The sequence below is a fragment of the Xyrauchen texanus genome, chromosome 10 (genome assembly GCF_025860055.1).
Source record: "Xyrauchen texanus isolate HMW12.3.18 chromosome 10, RBS_HiC_50CHRs, whole genome shotgun sequence".
Classification (NCBI taxonomy): domain Eukaryota; kingdom Metazoa; phylum Chordata; class Actinopteri; order Cypriniformes; family Catostomidae; genus Xyrauchen; species Xyrauchen texanus.
The window spans coordinates 32878448-32900277 of NC_068285.1; the positions used below are offsets into that span (position 1 = coordinate 32878448).

General features: G+C 39.4%; 1 protein-coding gene across 1 annotated transcript in view; it reads left to right on the top strand.

Moving 5' to 3' along the window:
* LOC127650977 (hippocalcin-like protein 1) overlaps positions 1-20523 on the top strand; it is a 62806-nt gene extending 42283 nt beyond the window's left edge. Inside the window, exons 2-5 of the mRNA XM_052136662.1 lie at positions 10952-11102; positions 15037-15318; positions 18529-18634; positions 18745-20523. Of these exons, the coding sequence (XP_051992622.1) occupies positions 11007-11102; positions 15037-15318; positions 18529-18634; positions 18745-18842 (582 nt within the window). The 5' untranslated portion in view covers positions 10952-11006 and the 3' untranslated portion in view covers positions 18843-20523. The remainder of the gene's footprint in view (positions 1-10951; positions 11103-15036; positions 15319-18528; positions 18635-18744) is intronic.
* The last annotated feature ends 1307 nt before the right edge of the window (positions 20524-21830 follow it).

Here is a 21830-nt window from a genome sequence, read left to right on the forward strand (position 1 = left end):
AACAAAAGACAGTTGCTGACTCCATGAGGAAGGATTCTTGGATACCAAACATCAGTAGCGTTCTCTCCAGATCCTGGTTGGCTCAGCTCAGATTGACCATTGCTCTGGGGATGAAACCCTGAGGACAGACTAACAGTCGCTCCCAGTAATTTACAAAATTCTCGCCAAAATTTGGACACAAATTGGGGTCCTCTGTCAGAGACCACATCTGTCGGGAGGCCATGTAGCGAAAGGCGTGGTCAATGACAATCACCGCTGTCTCCTTGGCAGAGGGTAATTTGGGCAAGGGAATGAAGTGGGCGTAGCCGAGAACCGGTCCACCACGGTTAAAACTACCGTGTGTCCCTGTGAGGGTGGGAGGCGGTGATAAAATCTAGAGCGATATGGGACCAGGGTCTCGATGGCACCGGCAGCGGTTGAAGTAACCCGTCTGGGGGTCGATTGGAACTCTTACCAGTGAGCGCAGACTGAGCAAGCCAAAACAAAACTGTGAGCGTCACGAACCATCAAAGGCCACCAGAATCGTTGCTTGACTAAAAACTTAGTTCGATTAACTCCTGGATGACAAGCCACATTAGAACAATGTCCCCACTGAATAACGCTGGACCGTAACCCCTCCGGCACAAACAAGCGGTTCGGTGGGCACCGAGCGAGGCGTTACCCTTCTAAGGCCGTCTTGACCTTCGATTCGATCTCCCATGTGAGTGTAGAGATGAATAGAGTCTCTGGTAAAATGCACTTTCGGGAGTAGGCGAGCGTTCGGAGTGATCAAAAATACGTGATAAAGAATCGGGTTTGATGTTCTTGGAACCGGGCGATGCAGAGAGTAAAATCAAAGCGACCGAAAAAAGAGCCCACCGAGCCTGCCTGGAGTTTAATCTTTTAGCTGTGCGAATATATTCCAAATTCTTGTGATCGGTCCAGGCGATAAAAGGTACCCCGAACCCTCCAACCAGTGGCGCCATTCCTCCAAAGCTAACTTGACTGCCAACAACTCTCTGTTACCAATGTCATAATTACGTTAGGCCGAGGACAAGCGATGAGAAAAAAGCAGCGCAAGGGTGTATCTTGTCGTCTGAAGGAGAGCAGCTGGGATAGCACTACGCCTACCCCCACCTCTGATGCATCGACCTCCACCACGAACTGGCGTGATGGATCAGGGGTTATCAGGATGGGGGCTGAAACAAAGCAACCTTTCAGTTTGGCAAGCGCGGCCTCAGCTGCGTCTGACCACCTGAGCGTTGTTCTGGGGAGGTCAGGGCGGTCAGAGGTGTGGCTAGTTGACTGAAATTGCGAATGAAGCGCCCGGTAGAAATTGGCGAACCCCAGGAATCTCAGTAGGGCCTTACGAGACTCTGGACTTGGCCAATCTACCACAGCCTTGATCTTCTCAGGATCCATGCGCATTCCCTCAACCGACACGATGTACCCTAAGAAAGGAACAGACTGTGCATGAAAAGCGCATTTCTCGCCTTGACAAAAAGCCCATTCTCTAGCAATCTCTGAAGCACTAGCGGGACGTGCTGCACATGTTCCTGGAGAGAAGAAGAAAAAATCAATATGTCATCCAGGTAAACATATATGAACTGATCAACCATGTCTCGCAGCACGTCATTGACGAGTGCCTGGAAGACAGCTGGGGAGTTGGACAAGCCGAGCGGCATGACCAAGTATTCAAAGTGCCCCTGGGGGTGTTAAAAGCGGTTTTCCATTCATCCCCCTCCCTGATCGCGGACCAAATGATAAGCATTACGTAAATCCAATTTAGTGAAGATGGATGCTCCCTGCAACCTCTCAAAAGCTGAAGACATCAGCGGTAGAGGATAAGTATTCTTTACCGTGATGTTGTTCAACCCGATAATCAATGCAAGGTCGCAGAGATCCATCCTTCTTCCCCACAAAAAGAATCCGCCCCGGCTGAAGAGGAAGGGCGGATGAATCCATTAGCTAGAGAATCAGAAATATATTTCTCCATAGCCTCCCTCTCTGGAATCGAGAGTGAATATAACTTGCCCTTAGGCGGAGATGTACCTGGCAATAACTCTATGGCACAGTCATAGGGGCGATGTGGAGGAGAGAAGCAGCCCGAGACTTACTGAACACCTCCTTCAGGTCCAGGTACTCCATGGGCACGTTAGATAAATCCACCGCCTCTTCCTGAAAAACAGGGACAAAAACAGGCGAACAGGCAGAAACAAGACAAGACTTATGACATTGAGTGCTCCACGCTGACACAGACTTAGACTGCCAGTCCACTTTAGGGTTGTGATGGGTGAGCCAGGGATGACCAAGGGCGATGGGGGCAAGAGGAGTGTCCAGTATGTAGAAGGAGATGGTCTCGGTGTGATTGCCTGGCGTGGCGAGTGATGTCTTCAGTGGCTAGGAAATGGTGGGAAGTTTCTGGCCATTGAGGGCGTGAACAGCGATCCGGTGAGTGAGAGACTTGAGGGGACTTGGTGGTTGAGTGCAAAAGTGTAGTCCATGAAATTTCCTTCGACCCCAGAATCCAGAAGTGCTTCGACAGTCGTGGCGGTGATTAGACCATTGAAGACTTACCGGAAGGAGGGTAGATGTGGATGAGGTCTTCTCGGCGGAGATCCCACCCGATAGTAGCCTCATACTTGCTATCGGGCGGATCCTTTTAAAGGACAGTTGTAGGCAAAATGTCCAGCACCACCACAGTACAAACACAGTCCCTGGGATCTCCGCCTTTCCTTCTCCTCCCGGAAAGCCGGGCTCGACCCACCTGCATGGGCTCGGGATCACAGAGCGGGGCTGAGCAGCGTCCCGCCTCCAGAACATTGACCGCCTAATCCTCTCAAGGGGCGGTTGGTTTGTACTACGCTGTTCCATTCTGGATAACCTTGCGTCCACTCTAAGCGCCAAGGCGATCAAATCGTTTAGCTTGGTGGGGAGATCCATGGCGTATATCTCCTTTTGGGCCGCGATCAGCCAGCCCATGCAGGAACATGTCCCACTGCGCCTCCTCGTTCCATTGGCTCTCCGCCGCTAGCGTCGAACTTCGATAGAAAAGTCTGATACAGATCTCTCCCCTGGCGCTAAGTCGACCAGCACTCTGGCTGCCTCTCTACCGGAGACAGCACGGTCGAAAGCTTCGCTTCATCTCCGCGGAGAGTGCTTGAAAAGAGGTGCAGCATTCATCTTGATTCTCCCACACTGCCCGTTCCCCAAAGGGCAGCTCTCCCAGAAAGTAGCGTCAGGACAAAAGCGACCTTGGTTCTTTCATCACAGAATGTTCTGGGTTGTAAAGAAAAATGCATTGAGCATCGTGTTAGAAAAGCTCGGCAAAAATTAGGTTCACCTGAATATAGCTCTGGAACCGGTAGGCGGGGCTCCGACTGGGAGGGGGCTGGTGGTGGTTGAGGAATCAGCGGTGCTGGGTGGCGCAGTGGGAGCTCGCAGAAGTTGAATTTGCTGGGTGAGTCCGGACACCTGCGCCACTAGAGCCTGGACAGCGTGAGCCGTGTCATTGAGATTCTTCTCCTGGTTCTCCATCACGAAGTCTGCTGTTCATCACGAATTCTTCTAGGCTGTCTGAATTGTTACTCGCTGCTTCCATCTTGTGGTCAGATCGTTCTGTGACGTAATGAAGCTAGGAAGCAAGTTGCAAGTTGACAATTAGTTTATTGACAGTCAAATTGAGAAGATAGGGGAAAAGTCGGGGTGATGGTCTAGTGGCGCAGAGTCTCCAATGGTCAGATGATCGTGGTGAGAAGAGTGAAGAGAAGTGTTGAACAGACACGCGTGAATCCGGGTAACAGCAAACAGGACACTGAAACAGGGACAACGAGAGAACTGGACTGGAACTCTGAAGAGCGAACAACACCGGACATCACAAACAACGATCTGACAAGGAGATGAGAGAGTGGTGAGAATTTAAAGGGAATGGGAATGAGTAACAGCTGGTGAGAGGAGTGATTGCGGCAGAGCGCTAATCATGGTACAAACAACACGCCCACACATTCACGCACCCACACAACACACACTAAGAACAAGGCACGAGACAAGGAAGAGACATAGGATTAAATACCGTGACAATAAGATACTGCTCTCTTCTGATGCTCTATAACACTCTCCTTCATCTCTCTTTTCTCCTCTCTGCCTTACACTTTTATTTCGCTGGTCTGCAGTGGCTCATTCAGTCTCTGCACTCTAGCTGGCTGGGCTCTTAATGAGGCTCTTGTCTTACAGATATGCAGCTTCCTCAGCCCTCATGTTTTCCCACACAAAACAACTCTGGAGCGAATGAGTTGCACCACTTTTTTGTGTGCTATTTCAGCATAAAAACTTGTCATATTTCATTGTATGATGCTTTACATTAGTTTGCTGCATCTTGTAGCAATGTAGCACTTTGAACTGACCTCTACACGATGGGCAATTGCGCCATGCACATTGCGTTGAGCACAGATTTCTTTGCCCGTTATTGTGCCGTTACCTGATTCGCATAAGTCCTTTAGTGAATCAGGCCCTAAACGATGAAAGCGCATGCAATTAAAGGATGCTATCAGTGACCGTAATTCATTCTTAGTGATTTCTACCATCAATCTTCCTCTCATAGAGCATAGCAGTGCTCTCCTCTCCATCCATCAATCCATCCATCTCTTCACAGCTGGATTAGCAGGCCAGATGTTGCTGACCCACATAGAGGAAAGGAACAGCTGTCTGCAGGATGGGGAGGGATGGCTGTCCTGGATTTTAACAGGCAGGACAACCACTAACACATGTGGTTCAGTGTGGAGAGAGAGGATTACTCCTTAAGCCCAAACAGCAAGAGAGAGGAACAAGGGAAACTGCTGGAGAAATTCAGTTTGTGTTAGGGTGTACACATGTGGATGTCATCAGGGTTTTCAAGAGCAGTTGCATGGTGCTATTGTTGTGCCTTAAAAAGGGAAAAGGTTAAAGAGACACACACGCAGCTCTCGCCTTCACTCGTCTGTATTGAATGACTTTTTAAACAACGTATACAAGAACATACATTTCAATATTCATGCACTCAAATTCAGGACCACAGTCACCATGAGTATCTTCTTAATGCATTCTAAATTATTTTTAACTAAATCACCATATGAAATGTAAATTGTTTAACCAAAGTTATCACTTAACATTTTAATACTCCTTTTTAACTGAGTTCTCACATAACACATAATGAAATATATTTTAAAATGTACTTAAACCTTACAGCACAAATATGTGGACATAACAGTAGCTAGCTTAAACAACAACGACAAAGTAAACGTTTGGACATAGCGGGACTCGGACATGACGGAGCCATGAGGTCTCTGGCTGCTAGCATACACATCTTCTCAGTTAGCACAAAACTCTTTAAACAATATACACATGCAAAAACATCTCTTTTACTCATATAACACCACAGTAATTTAACAAAGTGTATTACTAACACGTGTTTAAGTTTACATTGCTTTGTGAGTGGTAATTACCTTAAAAAGGGAAAAAGTAACGGGAGAAGGTTAAAGAGACACACACGCAGCTCTTGCCTTCACTCGTCTGTATAGTCTTAAACAGCGACCGACTTACTATAAACTCTGTTATAACCATTAGCTATTATAAATGAAAATAAATGACATGTCCCAAAAATGGAATACTGTATTACTGGAATAAACTTCAAAATGAGATTTGCTTTTTCAAATAGATTACTCGGTATCAAAATAAATTATATTTTAAATTATATTTTCTTTTCCATACCACTTGTCACACTATAGTCTTCTGGACCTAGCTATCCTCATTATGGCATACAGTGATGATTCTAATGTACCAAATTATTCAGATTGAGAATTAGTTTTTTATGAATGGATTAAACTGAAATATTTTACATAAATACACAACACACAGAATATTTTTGTATGGTTATTTTTTGGTGTCGTTGGTTCGTAACAGCTTAATGGGGTGCACTTTTAAGAAAAATACTTATCGGCTGCTAAACACCTTGTACTGCCATTGGTCCACATCATCGGTAAGTGTGAACTAGAGCTTCACCTTCTTTGAGGCTGATGGCTAATTTTGTTTACGTTGTTCAGTGAGTCAAAATCATTCAACATGATGTGCAGGGTTATTAACGAGCTGGTGCAAATGTACCTACATCTGTACGATCGTTCGTTTAGAGATATTTTCCAAGACCAAGTCATGTGATTTTTTTTAAAAAACATTTTTGTCTACTAAATTAATCAAATCTTCTCAAATACTCTCAAGTGCCTATTCACTCATGTGCCACCTGCAGCAAAAGCCATTCACAGATCCGTCTAACGTAAAATATGCCTCTACAATCAATGTTTTATCTTTGTTCTGCACATTAACACTTTTATACACTCATCTTTGCAATGGTATCAGTGTCATTATACAGTAAATTACTATAGCAGATTATAATCTGCACATAATATGGCCACGTGTAGCATGTTAGCACATTAGCATCATGAATTCATAATGTAAACAAAAATTCAACATTTGCTACTGCATATATATATTATTTAAATCAGCACTGAGTGGATAAAACAGCTTCTTTTACTGAGCTCATGTGATTTCTCCGAATAAGGCATAAAATCATTGCTAACAAATGTTTAAGCTTTTACATGTAGCATCCTCATATTTATATGTACTTCAAAATGCCTCCCACATCAGTGTGGTGGGTGTCTGAATGTTCGGAAACAGTATGCCATTGCTCGGCTGTTTAGGACTTCTTTTTACCCCTGAATGAAGAAAGAAGAGCAACTTCTACAGGAGTATATTGATGCCTTAAAAGTCTCCATTTTATCTCTCTTTTTCTTTAGGGGAAACATTTAAGATAATAAAGAAATCTCAGTTGTGATTTTTCCTCCTGGGATTGGACAAGGGACACAGATATGTGAGAGAATTTATTGGAAGAAGTAATTTCATTCTTTACACTGTTATCTTGTCTTTCTCCAGATGTCTTATTCTACTCATCTTGGCTGGAGTTAAGGCATTTGCAGCCAGGTTCGTTTTAGGCTTCTCTTCTACAAACTAATGAGTGCAGTGTTAAAACTAGCGTGACGTATCTCAGTGTGAGTGATGATATTAAAGCCCTGGGGAATGACAGTCCTTCCAGTATATCAGCAAGGTGTCGGCTATGCATAAAAAGAGAGACATGTTGATTGACATTGGACTGCTACCCTGCTGGAGTTTTTCCAGCAGCTGATGCAGACACAGTTATTTCACCATGCAGTTCAAAGTTCAAAGACTTACAGTTTTATTTAGTTCACTTAAGCTCAGGGCTGGGCAATATATATCAAACATTCGCAATATTTTTGCCATGATTTTGCAGATGATATAAAATTAAGCAACATAAATATATTTTTACTGAATAGAGCAATACTTTTTTAGCCATTATTTTTAGCCACAAAGCCTCCTAAATATTGTGTCGTTAGACTAGTTCAGTAATATTTATTGTTTTGCAAGTCGCGAGTATGAGAGCATTAAGACAGAGATGTTTTAATAGCATTTTAAATCAATTTATACTTATAGTTGGTTAGATCAATTCATTTTTGTGTATCAAACTGTCCATTTCAATGAATTTATTCAAAAATCAGATTTAACTACTCGTTTGGATTAGGACTGTTGATTTAACGCATTTATTCAGTGCGATTAATGATATAAAAATAATTATTATTTATAAAAATAATAATAATTAAAAAACATTTAATTAATAACAATTAATCATGCCCCTGAACTGCAATAAGGAATGTTCACCTTCATGTTTTATGAGTCTCAGTCAGCAGGGAGCAGTAAGCGCAGCTCCATCTGAATAGACAACAAATCAAAATTACTGACAGCAGAGAGCACAAGATGAGGACACATGCAGGATTTTTGAGATGTAGGATTTTGAGAGTTGTATTTCTAAGTTTCAAACTATGCTTATCTTGACACAGCGTCCTAACAACACTGTTTTACTATGCAACCAAAATGGCGCATGTGTACATAGACGCGTCCTACCTCAGACAGATTGATGAGTTCAATTGCAAAATGGATGGTTGTTGACTGTAGGCCAATAATTAAATGATTGGCTTATGTTCAATGATATGGAAATAAAAATGATAATGCCTTCTTAAACCATTTTTATAATAATTTTATGATTATTTATAGATTTATTTTTGGGAGGGGGGTTCCTGTATTTAAATCCTTACATTAAACATATTTAATCTACTTGGCAACAATAGCTGTTTGTCTTAAAATATGGTTTCTTTGACTAAAAACACAAAAACTAATTTATGAGTAATTTCAGAGAAAATACATAAATATTGATACATTTGGAATATTGTCAAATGGCTATAAAATATTGAGACTTCGCTATATCACCCAGCCCTACATCAACTCAGCAAATACTGTATGCACAGAGCTGCTCAAGGCACATTTCAGACAGCGTAATGAAAACAGACACGGCACAGAGCCATTAGATATCTGCTGGTCAGTCCAACACCAACAATTTGCGGTGATGCTCTTTCATCACCACTGGGACCGCCGCCAGTGTAAGCTGCTCCTGCTCTGCATTCTTGCTGTTGTTGTTGTTTTTTCTTCCCCATTTCCCCCCTCCATTTTGCCCCGTTGGCCTCCTTTTGATCCCTGGACTAAATCAATTTCTGTAGCTTCAACCGTAAATGGCTAAGTCTGGAGATCAGCCTCAAGTTAAGCACAAAGAGTTGCGGCATCTAATCACAGGACTAGGCCATGGTGAAATCAGAATTGTAATTTTATGGCTTTTAGTCCTAGTGTGTTAGCTTTGAGACCATCTACATGCTAGTGCACTTTTAACAGACTTAAAATATAACCTATGTATAGTAACTCCTCCCTTGAAACTCCTCCCTTTAATACCCTCTGACTAGCTAAGACTAAGCTGAGGTAAGCCTCTAGTGGTAGATGGCATAACTACATCATCTGAGCCCCAAAAGAATCTTACCGTTTGACGGCCTTTTAAAAGCAGTGTATCATGTCTAAATATTGTCTATATTTTGTTTTACAAGCAACATATAGTCTAAACTGCAAATATTTCATTATAGTATAGTAGTTTTACCAGTGCCTGTTATTTTAGGGCGCTCCTAAAAGAGTGAAGGCAACATGATTACACTGGAAATCGGCGTGTTCGTAATTATTATTTTTTTTTTCTAATTCAGACTCGATGTGCTGAAATCCAGACATGAGGCACCATGATGTAACTGTTCATGCCCAGAAAAAGGCCCAATCTAAGCACTGTTATGGTTAGGGTTAGCTTTAGGATTTTTATTAGGAGTATTATTATTGTAATTACTACTGAAATGTATTAACAATTGGAACTACCGTTGGAAAGATGTCAACACAGGAAAGAAAACTGTGCTTGTCAAGCAATTTCCCTGGGGTTTTAAAGACCTGTTGAACCCCAGAGGTAATGGGGGTTTGACTGCGCTGAGCGAGCTTGATTTGTGTAGCTTCATAAGATGGCAAGTCCTCCTTCAGAGTATGCTTATGGAAAGCAAAAAGATTGCTTTAAATTAGTTTTCTGTCATCTGATTCCTCTCTGCTGGGATTTAATTCTCTCCCAAGAGTACGAGCGCTCAACATGCATCAAATCAGACAGGCTGCTATCTTCCATAATCACATGAAAATTAGCATTCCTGAAAGTGATAGAGTTTGGAAAATGTTAGGTAAATAGCTTCTTTGTCAATGCTTATGTAAGATATTTGAGCTTAAATTCGAACTAGACTTTTCCCTCTGTCACGTACTGTCAGTTCATCTTTCTTCATCGAGCGCATACTGCTCGCTGCACGTTTGAGATAAATGTGCCTGGCGCTCGGTAGTGGATACTTTCAGAGTCTTGTTTGTGTACTGATCCTCCTCCAGTGTTTTTGCTGCGGTGCACAGGGTGGACTCGGTTCGCTGCCCATCTAACAGTAAGTGTGGGCGACTGTTAATAATTAGCACAGGTAGTTGGGGCTCCTGTCACCACTGTGTTCTCAAAACATCATGACAGAATTCAATGTAAATGTTGAATTTTCTGTCATATTTGGAGTGATTAATTTTGATTGATTTAAATTTTATTTCACTGTGTTTTTTTTAAAGACCCCATGCAATCACTAGGTGAGACAGTAGTACATCTTTACTGTATTGACGTATTTCCTTTTAAAACAGTAAGTTTGAGCTTGTCATTTAAAAAAAATTGCCATTAGAGCTGTTCAGCCATAACATCAATTTGTGGGCAAACCCTGAAGGCTAATTCACCATGAGTTGTCTCAGGACTTTTCTGTGTGGGCTTTTATAATGGGCTTTTTCAATTTATAAGTAAAATAAGGTTTGTGGTAAAAAAAAATTACACTAAGATGCTTGGACATTTTGTTCTACAACATAAATTACTCACAGTTCTAACTTAAATGTGAATTTTCTTTTTTTTTTTTTTACTTTTTTGAAGTACACTAGCATATAGATGACCTCAAAGCTTATAAGCATAGACTAAAAGCCCCAAAACTAAAATTTTGAGTCCATGTGTTCTTTAAATCATTCAGGCATTTATGGATTGTATTTTTATCAGTGCACTTTCTGTACACAGGAAGGTAAAAGTGATATCAATTCACGTGGACATGTACACATAAACGAACACGCTAACACGCACAAACATATTTGCTAATTATCCATGTAATGTCAGGAGAGATATTAGAGTTCACTGAGCCTTCCCTGATGGGTGTCACACCAGAGCAAAAGAGTTCAAACACAAGTTGTTATGATATGGAAGAAGCTTGTGGTTTTTAATTAGTTTAAATTTCATGTTCATGTTGCCATGATGCCTTCTAATCACTTGTAATCTGGTGCTGAATCTTGATCCTAGCCTCTTAACTAAAACAGCTTCTTTCCACTTGAACTGGAGACTTACTGCTAGATATCAAACTGTGTATAATGGATTTAGGTTTCTCTTAATTGGCTTTTATCATTTTTGCAGACAGGTCTGACCAGAGGCCTCAGCGTTGACACTGCGCACACAGAGACTTATCAACATGGGAAAGCAGAACAGCAAGCTCAGGCCAGAGATGCTACAGGACCTGAGGGAGAACACAGAGTTCACTGACCACGAGTTGCAGGAGTGGTACAAGGTGGGCGCAATTTTTCATAGCAGGGAACAGAAGACAGGAGTGAGATATGTATGCTCAACACAATGTGTAAATACTTGTATTTTTAGCAAAATGTCTTTAGTGGCAGAAATGGCAACTTCAGATTAAGATATGGGTGTTTTTTTCAACTATGGGCACTTTTGGTGAACTTTTAGAAAATAACTCATTTAAAACACACATGTTTTACACGCTGACTAGTTTATTACATTTTACTAACAATCAGCAGGATTCACAAAACATTTTTTAAAGAATAAAATCCTTCATAACTGCTATGTTCTTCTTATTTTCTACCTTAAGAAAGAAGGAAAGAATATTTTGTATTCCCGAAAATCTTATGGATAGTCTTATCAATATTCTTCATGAATTGCACTTTCTTCCAAACATTTTTTACAATTACTTATAATTTATCCTTTCTTAATTTTTTTTTCTTAAGAAGATTTTTGTGGATCTGGTCCAGGATCCAACAGTCTATGTATGTGCATCACACGAGATTTATTTAATTTTTAAAATTACATCTGACCTTTGAACTGTAATTTTTCTGTGAAAAAATAAATAAAATAAATAATAATAATAAAAAATCCAACAAATGTCCTTTCCACCACATGTCAGATGATGTATTGTGTTGGTAACATTATTTGGTGGAAAAGTAATTTTAAACATTTAATAAAATGTTTAAAAGACTCATTAGCCTTTATAATGTTTTTCATCCTAACTACACAAAATTAAATACATTTTTCTTGCATAATTTGACAAAATAACATCTTGTATGGTAATGATGTACAACAAAAAAATTCTGTTCAAATATTTATCTTATAAATACTAGTTATAGTTGTTTTTTTCTCTATAACTAGTGAAAAAACTTTCTTAGAGGCAAAATCGTTGGTTACAACATTTATTAATCTTGTTAAATGTAAATTTTCTACATATTGTATACGAACACGTTTGCTTAAAAGTTGTATACATCAGCATTAGTTAATGCATTATGACATGAACATAAACTAACGATGAACAATATTATGTTTATAAAGTAACATTCACCAAGAATAAAACAAATGGTAAAATTATTGTGAAAATTAGTTCATAACACCTATGTTAATTAGTGTTAACAAATACAACCTTACCATTGAAATAAAAACAAATGGGACCGTGTGATAAAAAAAGTGCCTGTAGTTCAAGAAAACCAATGCATAGATCTTTCTGTCGTGTGATTTATCCATAGACTATTGGCATATTTGAACATAATAACTGCCAACATCCTCCCGAAAAGTCAAATATAGCACTTCGTGTATGTTTCTACAAGAGATAGCCATGGGAAATTACCATGTAATGAGAGTAATACAGTATATGCATCCCAGGCTTGGTTGCCCCAGAGGAGACACATGAATAGCTGCAGAAAATACCCTTCTACAAGAAAGAAATAAGCCCCATATATTGAAATTTAAGCAACCATTAGCCACGCTTGCCTGAGGCTGAAAAACAGCAGATCACAGATCTTCTGACTTGGAATGAAACCCACAACATCTCGGCTGAATGTTAATAGCTTCATAGGAAGGGCTTTTCCTGGAAATTACAGCATCTTAACGAGAAATGATTTATGTGTTTTGGAGTTTTGGGATTGTAAAACACAGTGGCGAATACTCAGGGCCAGCAAAGCCTTCTATGCTGGCCTAACATACCAAATAAATAATTATTTTGAGTCCTTTCATTCTCAATCACCATGTATATTTAATCGCTTTCCACTCTTAATTAATCTACAAACAGAGAAAAACGAAAAGTTTATCCAGTCAGAGCTTGCATGATGCTTGCAAGCAAAGTGTGACAACTGTTTCACAAATCACATGCCTGAAGCGGCACGTGAGTCTGAGCTCCACCCCCTCAGGCCTTCAGAATTTCTTCAGAATCCAAGCAAATGAATGATCAACCAAAGTCAGATTGTCAGATTCATCAGCCAATCAGATTGATTTATTTGTTCTTTGGTGGGTGTGATCATTAGGATATGTCCAGGTGGAGGCCTTCTAGCTGGCCTTGAGTGACGCAATCACGCTTTAAGTGACGTAATTTGAAAGCGAAGAGCGCGAGATCTTGCTGACGAGTCGGCTGTCATCACTGCTGTTATTGCCATTGAGAAAGAGATCCTTATGGATTAAAAACACGAGATGTGTGATTGCTTAATTTATTCAATAGGAAAGGAGGACCGATTTTCACTTCAAGCAAATTGGTAAGTGCTTTTTGCATTGTTATTGCAACATCAGGAGAGTAAATTAGGCTACTGTAGCATTCAGTGTCGGATTAAGTTTTGAAAAGTGTCGCCTGGAAAGTCCGATTTTACAACTTCCTACTAGGAAAAGTGCAAAGAAATGCATCTTGAAGTCAGAATTACAACTTGTTGTCTCGTGCAGAAATTCTCAACTCCGATTTCGCTTAGATGCAGGTGCATGATGTCACACAAACATGTCGACACTCAGGGAGATATACAAAGTAAGTGATAAACTTTCACTTTATTAAGTAATATCGATACATGAGTTTGTTTCCACATTACATGATATTAAAGCTTGTTTAACAAACACCTGCAGAAACAGGTGTATAAAACCAGTGGATTATATAAATAGGAATATCACACATCCAACTTGAATGTAACGCAGCATAGCTGTGTACCCTGGCAAAACTAAATGTATTGCAAGCAACATTTATATCGAAAATATTATTCGATTTTTCCAGGTATTATAGACATCCTTGGTAGATTCATATGAAAATTTTAGATTTTTGAATGTCTGTTCATTTAAAAAAAACAAAAAAACAATCACGCTGCAGTTAAATTTAGGCTTTCTTGAGCATTAAGTGTAATTTCAAGTTCTGGCTGTCGTGCATGGATGTGTTTTTAAAATCTCAGTTGGTATTACTAGTTAGCTGCGACATAATGTATGATGCCCAAAGGCATAGGGTGTCTTATTCATTGTGAAACTGTGTTTTCTTAATGGCATGAGTCACACTGAAGGCCTAGACACGGCCCGCCACTGGTAAAACATATTTGCTTATGTCACTGAATGCCTGTATCTGACATGAGCAGTGGTGATCAACTGGGTTTGTTTCAGGACCGAAATTTTACCTTGGACATCAAGTGGAGACCCTACACGGTACCTATATTGTTTAGCACACAAAAGAAACAAAAATTCCTTAAAATCAAATATGGATTTTATTAATGTTACCATGAACCAGGGCTGAACTTGTAATCCGGCATACCGGCCCGACACATTTTTTGGATGTTCAGGGGTGTAATGGCCAATGGGAGAACAGAGCGGGCCGGTCGGTTAGCCGTGAAAGTACTGAATGGGATGCGATAAGCTAAAATGAGCCATCGCGTTATGCAGAATGGACCACAAAACGGTGCCGCGATATGCATAAAAGGACAACGAACACCCCCAACACCTCCCACCCATCCCGCTCAACAAGTTTTGGGCCAGTTGCCATGTAAAATCCCGGGCCGATTTCTCTTCCCAGTCCAGCCCTGCCATGAACTGCATAGGGCCAAAATGCAAATTGACATACTGGTGGGCTGAATAAAAAAGGACAATTTTGTACTGTAAATGTATAAACAGCAGCAGAAGTATGATTCACCAGCCTAACACATGGAATAAACACTTGGACATATATTTGATTAATATTAGCTATATTACAGAGTTTGATTGGACACACAATCTTTGACCACAAAAATATGGGAAGCTTTTTCTCCTGTTTAAACATTGATAAGCCTATTTATTCTGCTATCCTATCCATGCACATTTACATGATTAATCACATTTTATTATTTGCTTTTAACATTGTTTTTCCCTCAGAACAGACTGGCAACCCCCAGATAAAAAAAACACTGTATTAAAGGTTGTGCTAATTGCTCTTTTATGTTTTTCACCCTAAACAGGGGTTCCTGAAAGACTGCCCAAGTGGGCATTTGAATGTTGAGGAGTTTAAGAAGATCTATGCCAACTTCTTCCCATATGGAGATGCCTCTAAGTTCGCTGAGCATGTCTTCCGTACGTTTGACACCAACAATGATGGGACCATTGACTTCCGGGAGTTCATCATTGCTCTGAGTGTGACATCACGGGGGAAACTGGAGCAAAAGCTAAAGTGGGCTTTCAGCATGTATGACTTGGATGGCAACGGTTATATCAGCCGTGATGAAATGCTAGAGATTGTGCAGGTCAGAAGGCATTCTGGGAATTTTCTGAATATACTGTGTCATAAATCAGATATTGCAACCCCTAACACTTAAGTATACTTCAGCATGTAACTCATACCAGACCGTTGTGCTATGGACTTCAATGAGACCTCAAATTAGTGGCTGGTTAAGAAGGGGAGTGCTATTACTTTTCTATGCAATCAGAGCTTTTCATATTTTGGGTGATAAAATGGGTAGAAAATCCTATAGACTTAAACTGACACATCTAAGTACCACAGCATCATAGAGAGGGGTTGCCTCTTTTGACTTGGGTCAATAAGCCACCACCAAGAACATCCTAGCAGAAGGGTTGCCAACTTTCATGTATTAGCTGAGATGTATTTTTTCAGATGTATTCCAGTATTTTTGTGGCATGGTGCTCAACGGGGACACCCCCCATCCCCCTGCCCCCAAGACAGATGCCAAATGTCTCATCTGGAGAGCATTATTAAAGCAGCAAAATGTTCAAGGACGATGCCATGAGAGAACCTAATGATGATGCAAAAAAACTTGTGTAGAGTCATTTTCCAAGAACATGTCATGCAGTTTTTTTTGTTAGTCTACAAAAGGAATCAAATCTACTCAAATACTTTTAAGTGTCCATTCACACTGTTGTTTGATATGCTGCTTCACTCACGGGCTTTCTGTAGTGAAAGCCATTCACACATCTGTCCAAAAAAAGATATATCTTCATTCTTTTGTCTGTATTCTACCCATTAACACTCTTTTATAAACCGATTTTTGCAGTAGTATCAGTGTTATCAAAAAATACAAGAACAGAATTTAATTTGTGCATATTTTGGCCCGTATAGCATGTTAGCATCATGAACGCTTAAGGTAAACATTACAAATGACACATTATCACAAATGTCATTGCTCAGCTGTTTCAAACTTCTTTTTACCTCTGAAATTGAAGAACCTCTCCGTAAGTGTGCTGGGGCATTTAGCGTCTTATTTATGATTCAACCTTTCACCCTAGCATGCCTCGTTGTTTTTGCTCTTTTGATGTGTTCTCAGAACACTTAAGACTGACCCACAATATGCATTATTTATCACAAAAAGTCAAAGATTCTCCCTCTGAATTTTGAACCAGCAGTTACTTTTATGAAGTGCCCATTATAGTCTTCACATTAGGCAGAAAACACAAGGATGAGAAGCCTGACTCCTGGTGGGGAGATCTAGAACAAATGTTTAGAAAAATCTCTCTCCCAAATGATTGCTCCCTTTTCAGCCTGTGCTTTGGGAAGAGGGAAGCTATTAGCATGTGGTTAGCATGCTCAATTCTCTCTTGGATTAACAAGTTAAATTTAACCGGGGTTTATCCCTGTGTGTGCAGAATGGCAGGATTATCCACAAGCTCATGGAGGTTACAACACATTGAGGTAGCTGGCACACAGAGATTGCAGCGTGTTACATATTTTAACACGGTGGCTGCGTTTAAAAGGTGCAGGGTTAAGCTGACAGTATGGCACCAGCAGTCTGCCCAATTGTGAATACGAATATCCCTCAAAAACATTACATAATTGTTTGACTTAAAACCAACATCTCCAAATTACTGGGTATATCTAGTAGAAAAAGCAGAGTTTCCCAGCATGCTCAACTTGGCTGAATATGCTATGGCTTATAGTAAACCTCAGCGCAGGGATGTAATGTGAGATATGCTTAAGGGAAAATATTGGATAGGCTGCCCCTGCAGAACCTGTGCAGGCTAGATAAAGTGAAGGTGGTCTATTGATTATTTCTTTTTTCAAGCAAGTTTTATTTATTGATTAATTAATTATTTTATATAGGAGGAGCAGGATTTCACATACTCAAGGAAAATACTGAAAAAGGTTGAAAAATTAACGATCACATTCATAATAAAGGTAGAATAAATAAATACATAAATAAAATAGGGGAGAAATACTTTCAATAACAACACTCTTAAAATAATATTTCCCTAAAAATTAAAAATTCTGTCATCATATAGTCACCTTTACTGAATTATTTTCTTCTGTGGAACATAACTGAGATGTAAGGCAGAATGTAAGCCTCTAAAAAAGGATGCTTTAAAAGTAAATGGTGACTGAGGCCAACATTCTGCCTAACATCTCCTTATGTTTCATTGAAGAAAGAAATTGTTTGGAAAATGTTCCTTTTACAGTGCTGCCACTGAGTGCTGTATACACATACCCAGCACTAAATCAATTTCAGTGCATGAGCAACGTGTAAATGGGCATGGGTGGTGAGTGTTTGCACTATCTGTGGGTGTATCCACATAAACAGTGGGTGTATTGAAAATAATATATACAGTATAGGAGGTCCATGTAAATGGATCAAAGCCTGATTTGCTATTTTTGTGCTTCAGACGACTGAGAACCACATCTATTCTCAGCACAATGTCTTAACTTTGTGTATTTGCAGTTTGGAAAATTCACCAGGAGGTCCTATCAAAGTGCATGTACAAACTTTGGAATTGCATTGAAAATGACAGTTATTACTAGCCATCGTGTTGTATGTGAGATCAATATGATTAACTATATTTACATTCTCAATAATTTAGTAGCCTATATACAATCAGTCCCGAGGAACACTGCCTTTTCCATGCGTATATAAAAAGCATGTCAAGGTATTCCTGACATTCAAGAAGGACACCGTTACAACACACACACACACACATACACACATACACACACAAAAAGTATCTATATTTTTCAGTAGCTATCAACTAGGCTGTCTCCATTTATATTGCTTGTGCTTCACTTGCACGATTTCACAAACCAGATTTCATCTGAGAGAAAAAATTACAAAACATTGAATGCAAATGTGTGAACTGGAATGAAGAAGGTCATATTGTATGTTTTTGCACGTTTAGGTTGACTTAATACAGCCAGATCAGATATACACACCAACATTTTCATAGATGAACAAGCAATTATTAAAACGGTGTGAAACATGGAACAAAATAACCCATTATAATGTGAACCCATGGTTTAGAATTACACTGTTTCAACAATTTAAAGTGTGAAAAGCAAATTATACATTTATCGTTAACATATAATCCTATCTCCTGTATAAAGTCTAACCAAAAGAAGAAGAAAAAACTACAATGCCACAATTATTCCCATTTATGAATGGACTTACATTAACGGTAGTCAAGTTTCCTCTTTTTAAAAGTATTTAATTATTCATATCCCTCTTTGTCTCTGACAGGCCATTTATAAGATGGTGTCATCAGTGATGAAAATGCCTGAGGATGAATCTACACCAGAGAAGAGAACAGACAAGATCTTCAGACAAATGGACCTGAACAATGACGGTAAGATGTAGACTACTTCCGGGCTGTTTGAATGATTTATTTCTAGTGGATATCAGGACATCAGCCCTGTACTTACCCCTATCTCCCCCCATTTCTGTCTTACTTTCTAGGCAAGTTGTCTTTGGAAGAGTTCATAAAAGGTGCCAAAAGTGACCCCTCCATTGTGCGGCTACTGCAGTGTGACCCAAGCAGTGCCTCGCAGTTTTGAGTCTCTTCAGAAAACCGGCACTCAATGCATGAAAGCTGTTGTCTGTTATTCTTCTTTGTGTTTCAAATGGAAGAGTTTTAAAAAGTGCAACGATTTTACTTTCAGTTTTTCCCAGAAAGGACATGCATACATCTGAAGAACAAAGACAACACCTGCCAAGATGTCCTCTGTCTGCTGCGTGCCACCTATCCTTGTCTCTGCAGAAGCTGAAGCTGGTGCAGAGCTCAACTCCAAGAATTCAGCGGCCTATCGTGATCAAGGGTCGAAACTTTGCAAGAGAATGTTCCTAGGAATCGTGCATGCGCTCCCACCTTCCTTAATCCCTCTTGTGTTTAATATCTGTCCGGTTCTTGGTTTTGTTTCTTTCCTGCTTTGTTTTGTGAGGGCACAGTTCCCCATCTACTTTTTATATTGATATTTATGTGTATGTACAGTATACATACATATAGAAACATGTTACAACTACAAATGAAGGCAATTTTAGACATCTTTTTACTCACTTGCATCTTACGGCAGTATTATGTAGCTTTTGGCAGTATCCAAAACTTTGCCTCCAATTGACCAAGTGGACTGATGGATTGAATGTTTGAATTTTTCTGCTCCGGGGCTCATGATCTTTATTTTACGAAGAGAAGGCTGTGGATCCCATTCTTTTCTCTTTTTTCTGTAAAATTTGTTGTTCTTGTTGTAAATATGTGGTTTGCATCCATATTTTTCTTTCTTTATTTTTGCATTTTTATGGTTATTTTATCAAGGGTGATTTTATTACTGTTGAACCAGAAATGTGATACACTTGGTGATGTATTATGCTGTTTCAAGTTGTTATTAATTCAAGGCTTTTCAGTGCATTGCAGGAAATATTTGCATCAGGGGATACATTCCATTGTGTTTTGAATCCAAGACACTGGTAGCACATATCATTTAAAGCGCTTCATCTGTGTGCATGCAGTTATGCGTGTTTGTTTGAATGCAAGAGTGAAGATTTGCATGTTATCAGTGTATGCGTGCATCTGTGCTAACTTTATAATATTACTTTGAGTAGTTCAAAATGTTTATATGCAACAGTATGTTTTTGAAACCCCCACCTTGAAGCAGCGAACTAGTGACACTTTTAGCCCGCATCATATGGTACTCAAATTCCCAATCTGTTAGGGTACTGTCAAAAGTGCTCCATTAACAACATAGACAGGAATGTGCAACACTATGATTTATGATCATGTTTCACCAAAAGATTTACAGCCTCATTGTTTTCATCTACAGTAATAGAGAGTTCGGATACTGAAAGCGATCACTAAGGGCTTATTTCCACTCTTGAATTAACAAATGTCAAGAAAATGCCACTGCTTTGATTTTCTTTTGGTTTATGTAACGACTGACAATACTTGGCCTGAATTCAACAGGTGCTCCTGCTTTGAATTAACACAGTGATAGAGCTTTGATGATATTTGCTCATTAATTCGATACATGCCCACTATCTGTTTAGCTCTCACATTGCTGGCATACATGTTGCTTCCATATTTGTACCGAGACCATGTTTGATGCTGCACCCTCTATGGCAACTTTCCTCTACTATGTTGCATGAAAACCTCATGCGAGGACATAATGATTGTCCCCTTTTACTGACGTTGAAAACAAATATACTTATGTGTTTAAAGTGTTGCCTGCGAGTGATTTTTGAAGAACAGATGTTTGCACAACACCTCAAGCATGGTTACTATCTACCCTATTGTAACTCTTTCAATCAGCAGAAATGTTGAGTAAAGTAGAAATATTCAAAAATGTTACTCGATTATAGTAACAAACTATTTGTTCTTCATTACTACACTCCCCTCTCTCACACACACATAAAACATTTACATATCCACATAAACACAACAATAAAACCAATATTTCAACAAATATTTTACAACAATAAACAATTGTTACCTCATTAATCACTTTCTTCTTTAAGGAATTTTCAAGGTTCAATGTAAGTTAAAATGTTAGTTGAAAGACAAAATTTATCTCATCATTTACTCACCCTTATGCCATCCCAGATGTGTATGACTTACTTCTGCAGAACACAAACGAAGAATATTTCGCAAGTGGTGGCCAGAACTCTAAAGGTCCAAATATTACAGAAATACATCAGAAAAGTAATATATACAATTCAAGTAATTTAATCACTGTGTTTAGAAGTGATCTTTCAGTTTTGGGTGAGAACAAACCAAAATATAATTCCTTTTTCTCTGTACATCTTGCCATTGCAGTCTCTAAGCACAATCATGATTTCAAGATCGATTACTCTTTCTAGTGCTCGATGCATGCACAGACTGCTAGATGGCACTCTAGGAAGTTTAATTGAGCTTGACATCACAATTGCCAAGGAGACTGCTAATGTCAAGATTTATAGTGGAAAAAGCAGTTAGATTTTCACCTGTTCTCACCCAAAACCTATTGGACTGCTTCAGAAATTATTGATTAACCCACTGGAGTCATATGGATTACTTTAATGATGCCTTTATGTGATGTTTGGACCTTCAGAGATCTGATCACCATTCAATTAGATTGTATGGACCTACAGAGCTTACTTTATGTTCTGCAGAAGAAAAGTTATAGACATCTGAGATGACATGAGGGTGAGTAAATGAAATAATTTACATTTTTGGGTGAACTAACCCTTTAAGCTCAGCTGACAGCATTTGTGGCATAATATGGTTTACATAAAAAAAATAAGTGGGGTTGGGGGATTGTTGTCACAGTAAGGCTCAGGCACTTACAATGGTAGTGAAAAATTGCTAACAAACTATATCTGTGTAACGTTATATCCAATATTATAACTTTGTTGTTATGACAATGTAACAACATGAACCCTCTAAAATGGTAAACACTGTGATGGTGGTAATTTATTTTAATTTGATCAAACTATAATCAGATTAACATATTATGTTTACATCTATTTGCCATAATAAAAAAAAAAAAAACAGTGCGTATTTAAATGTTTATGGA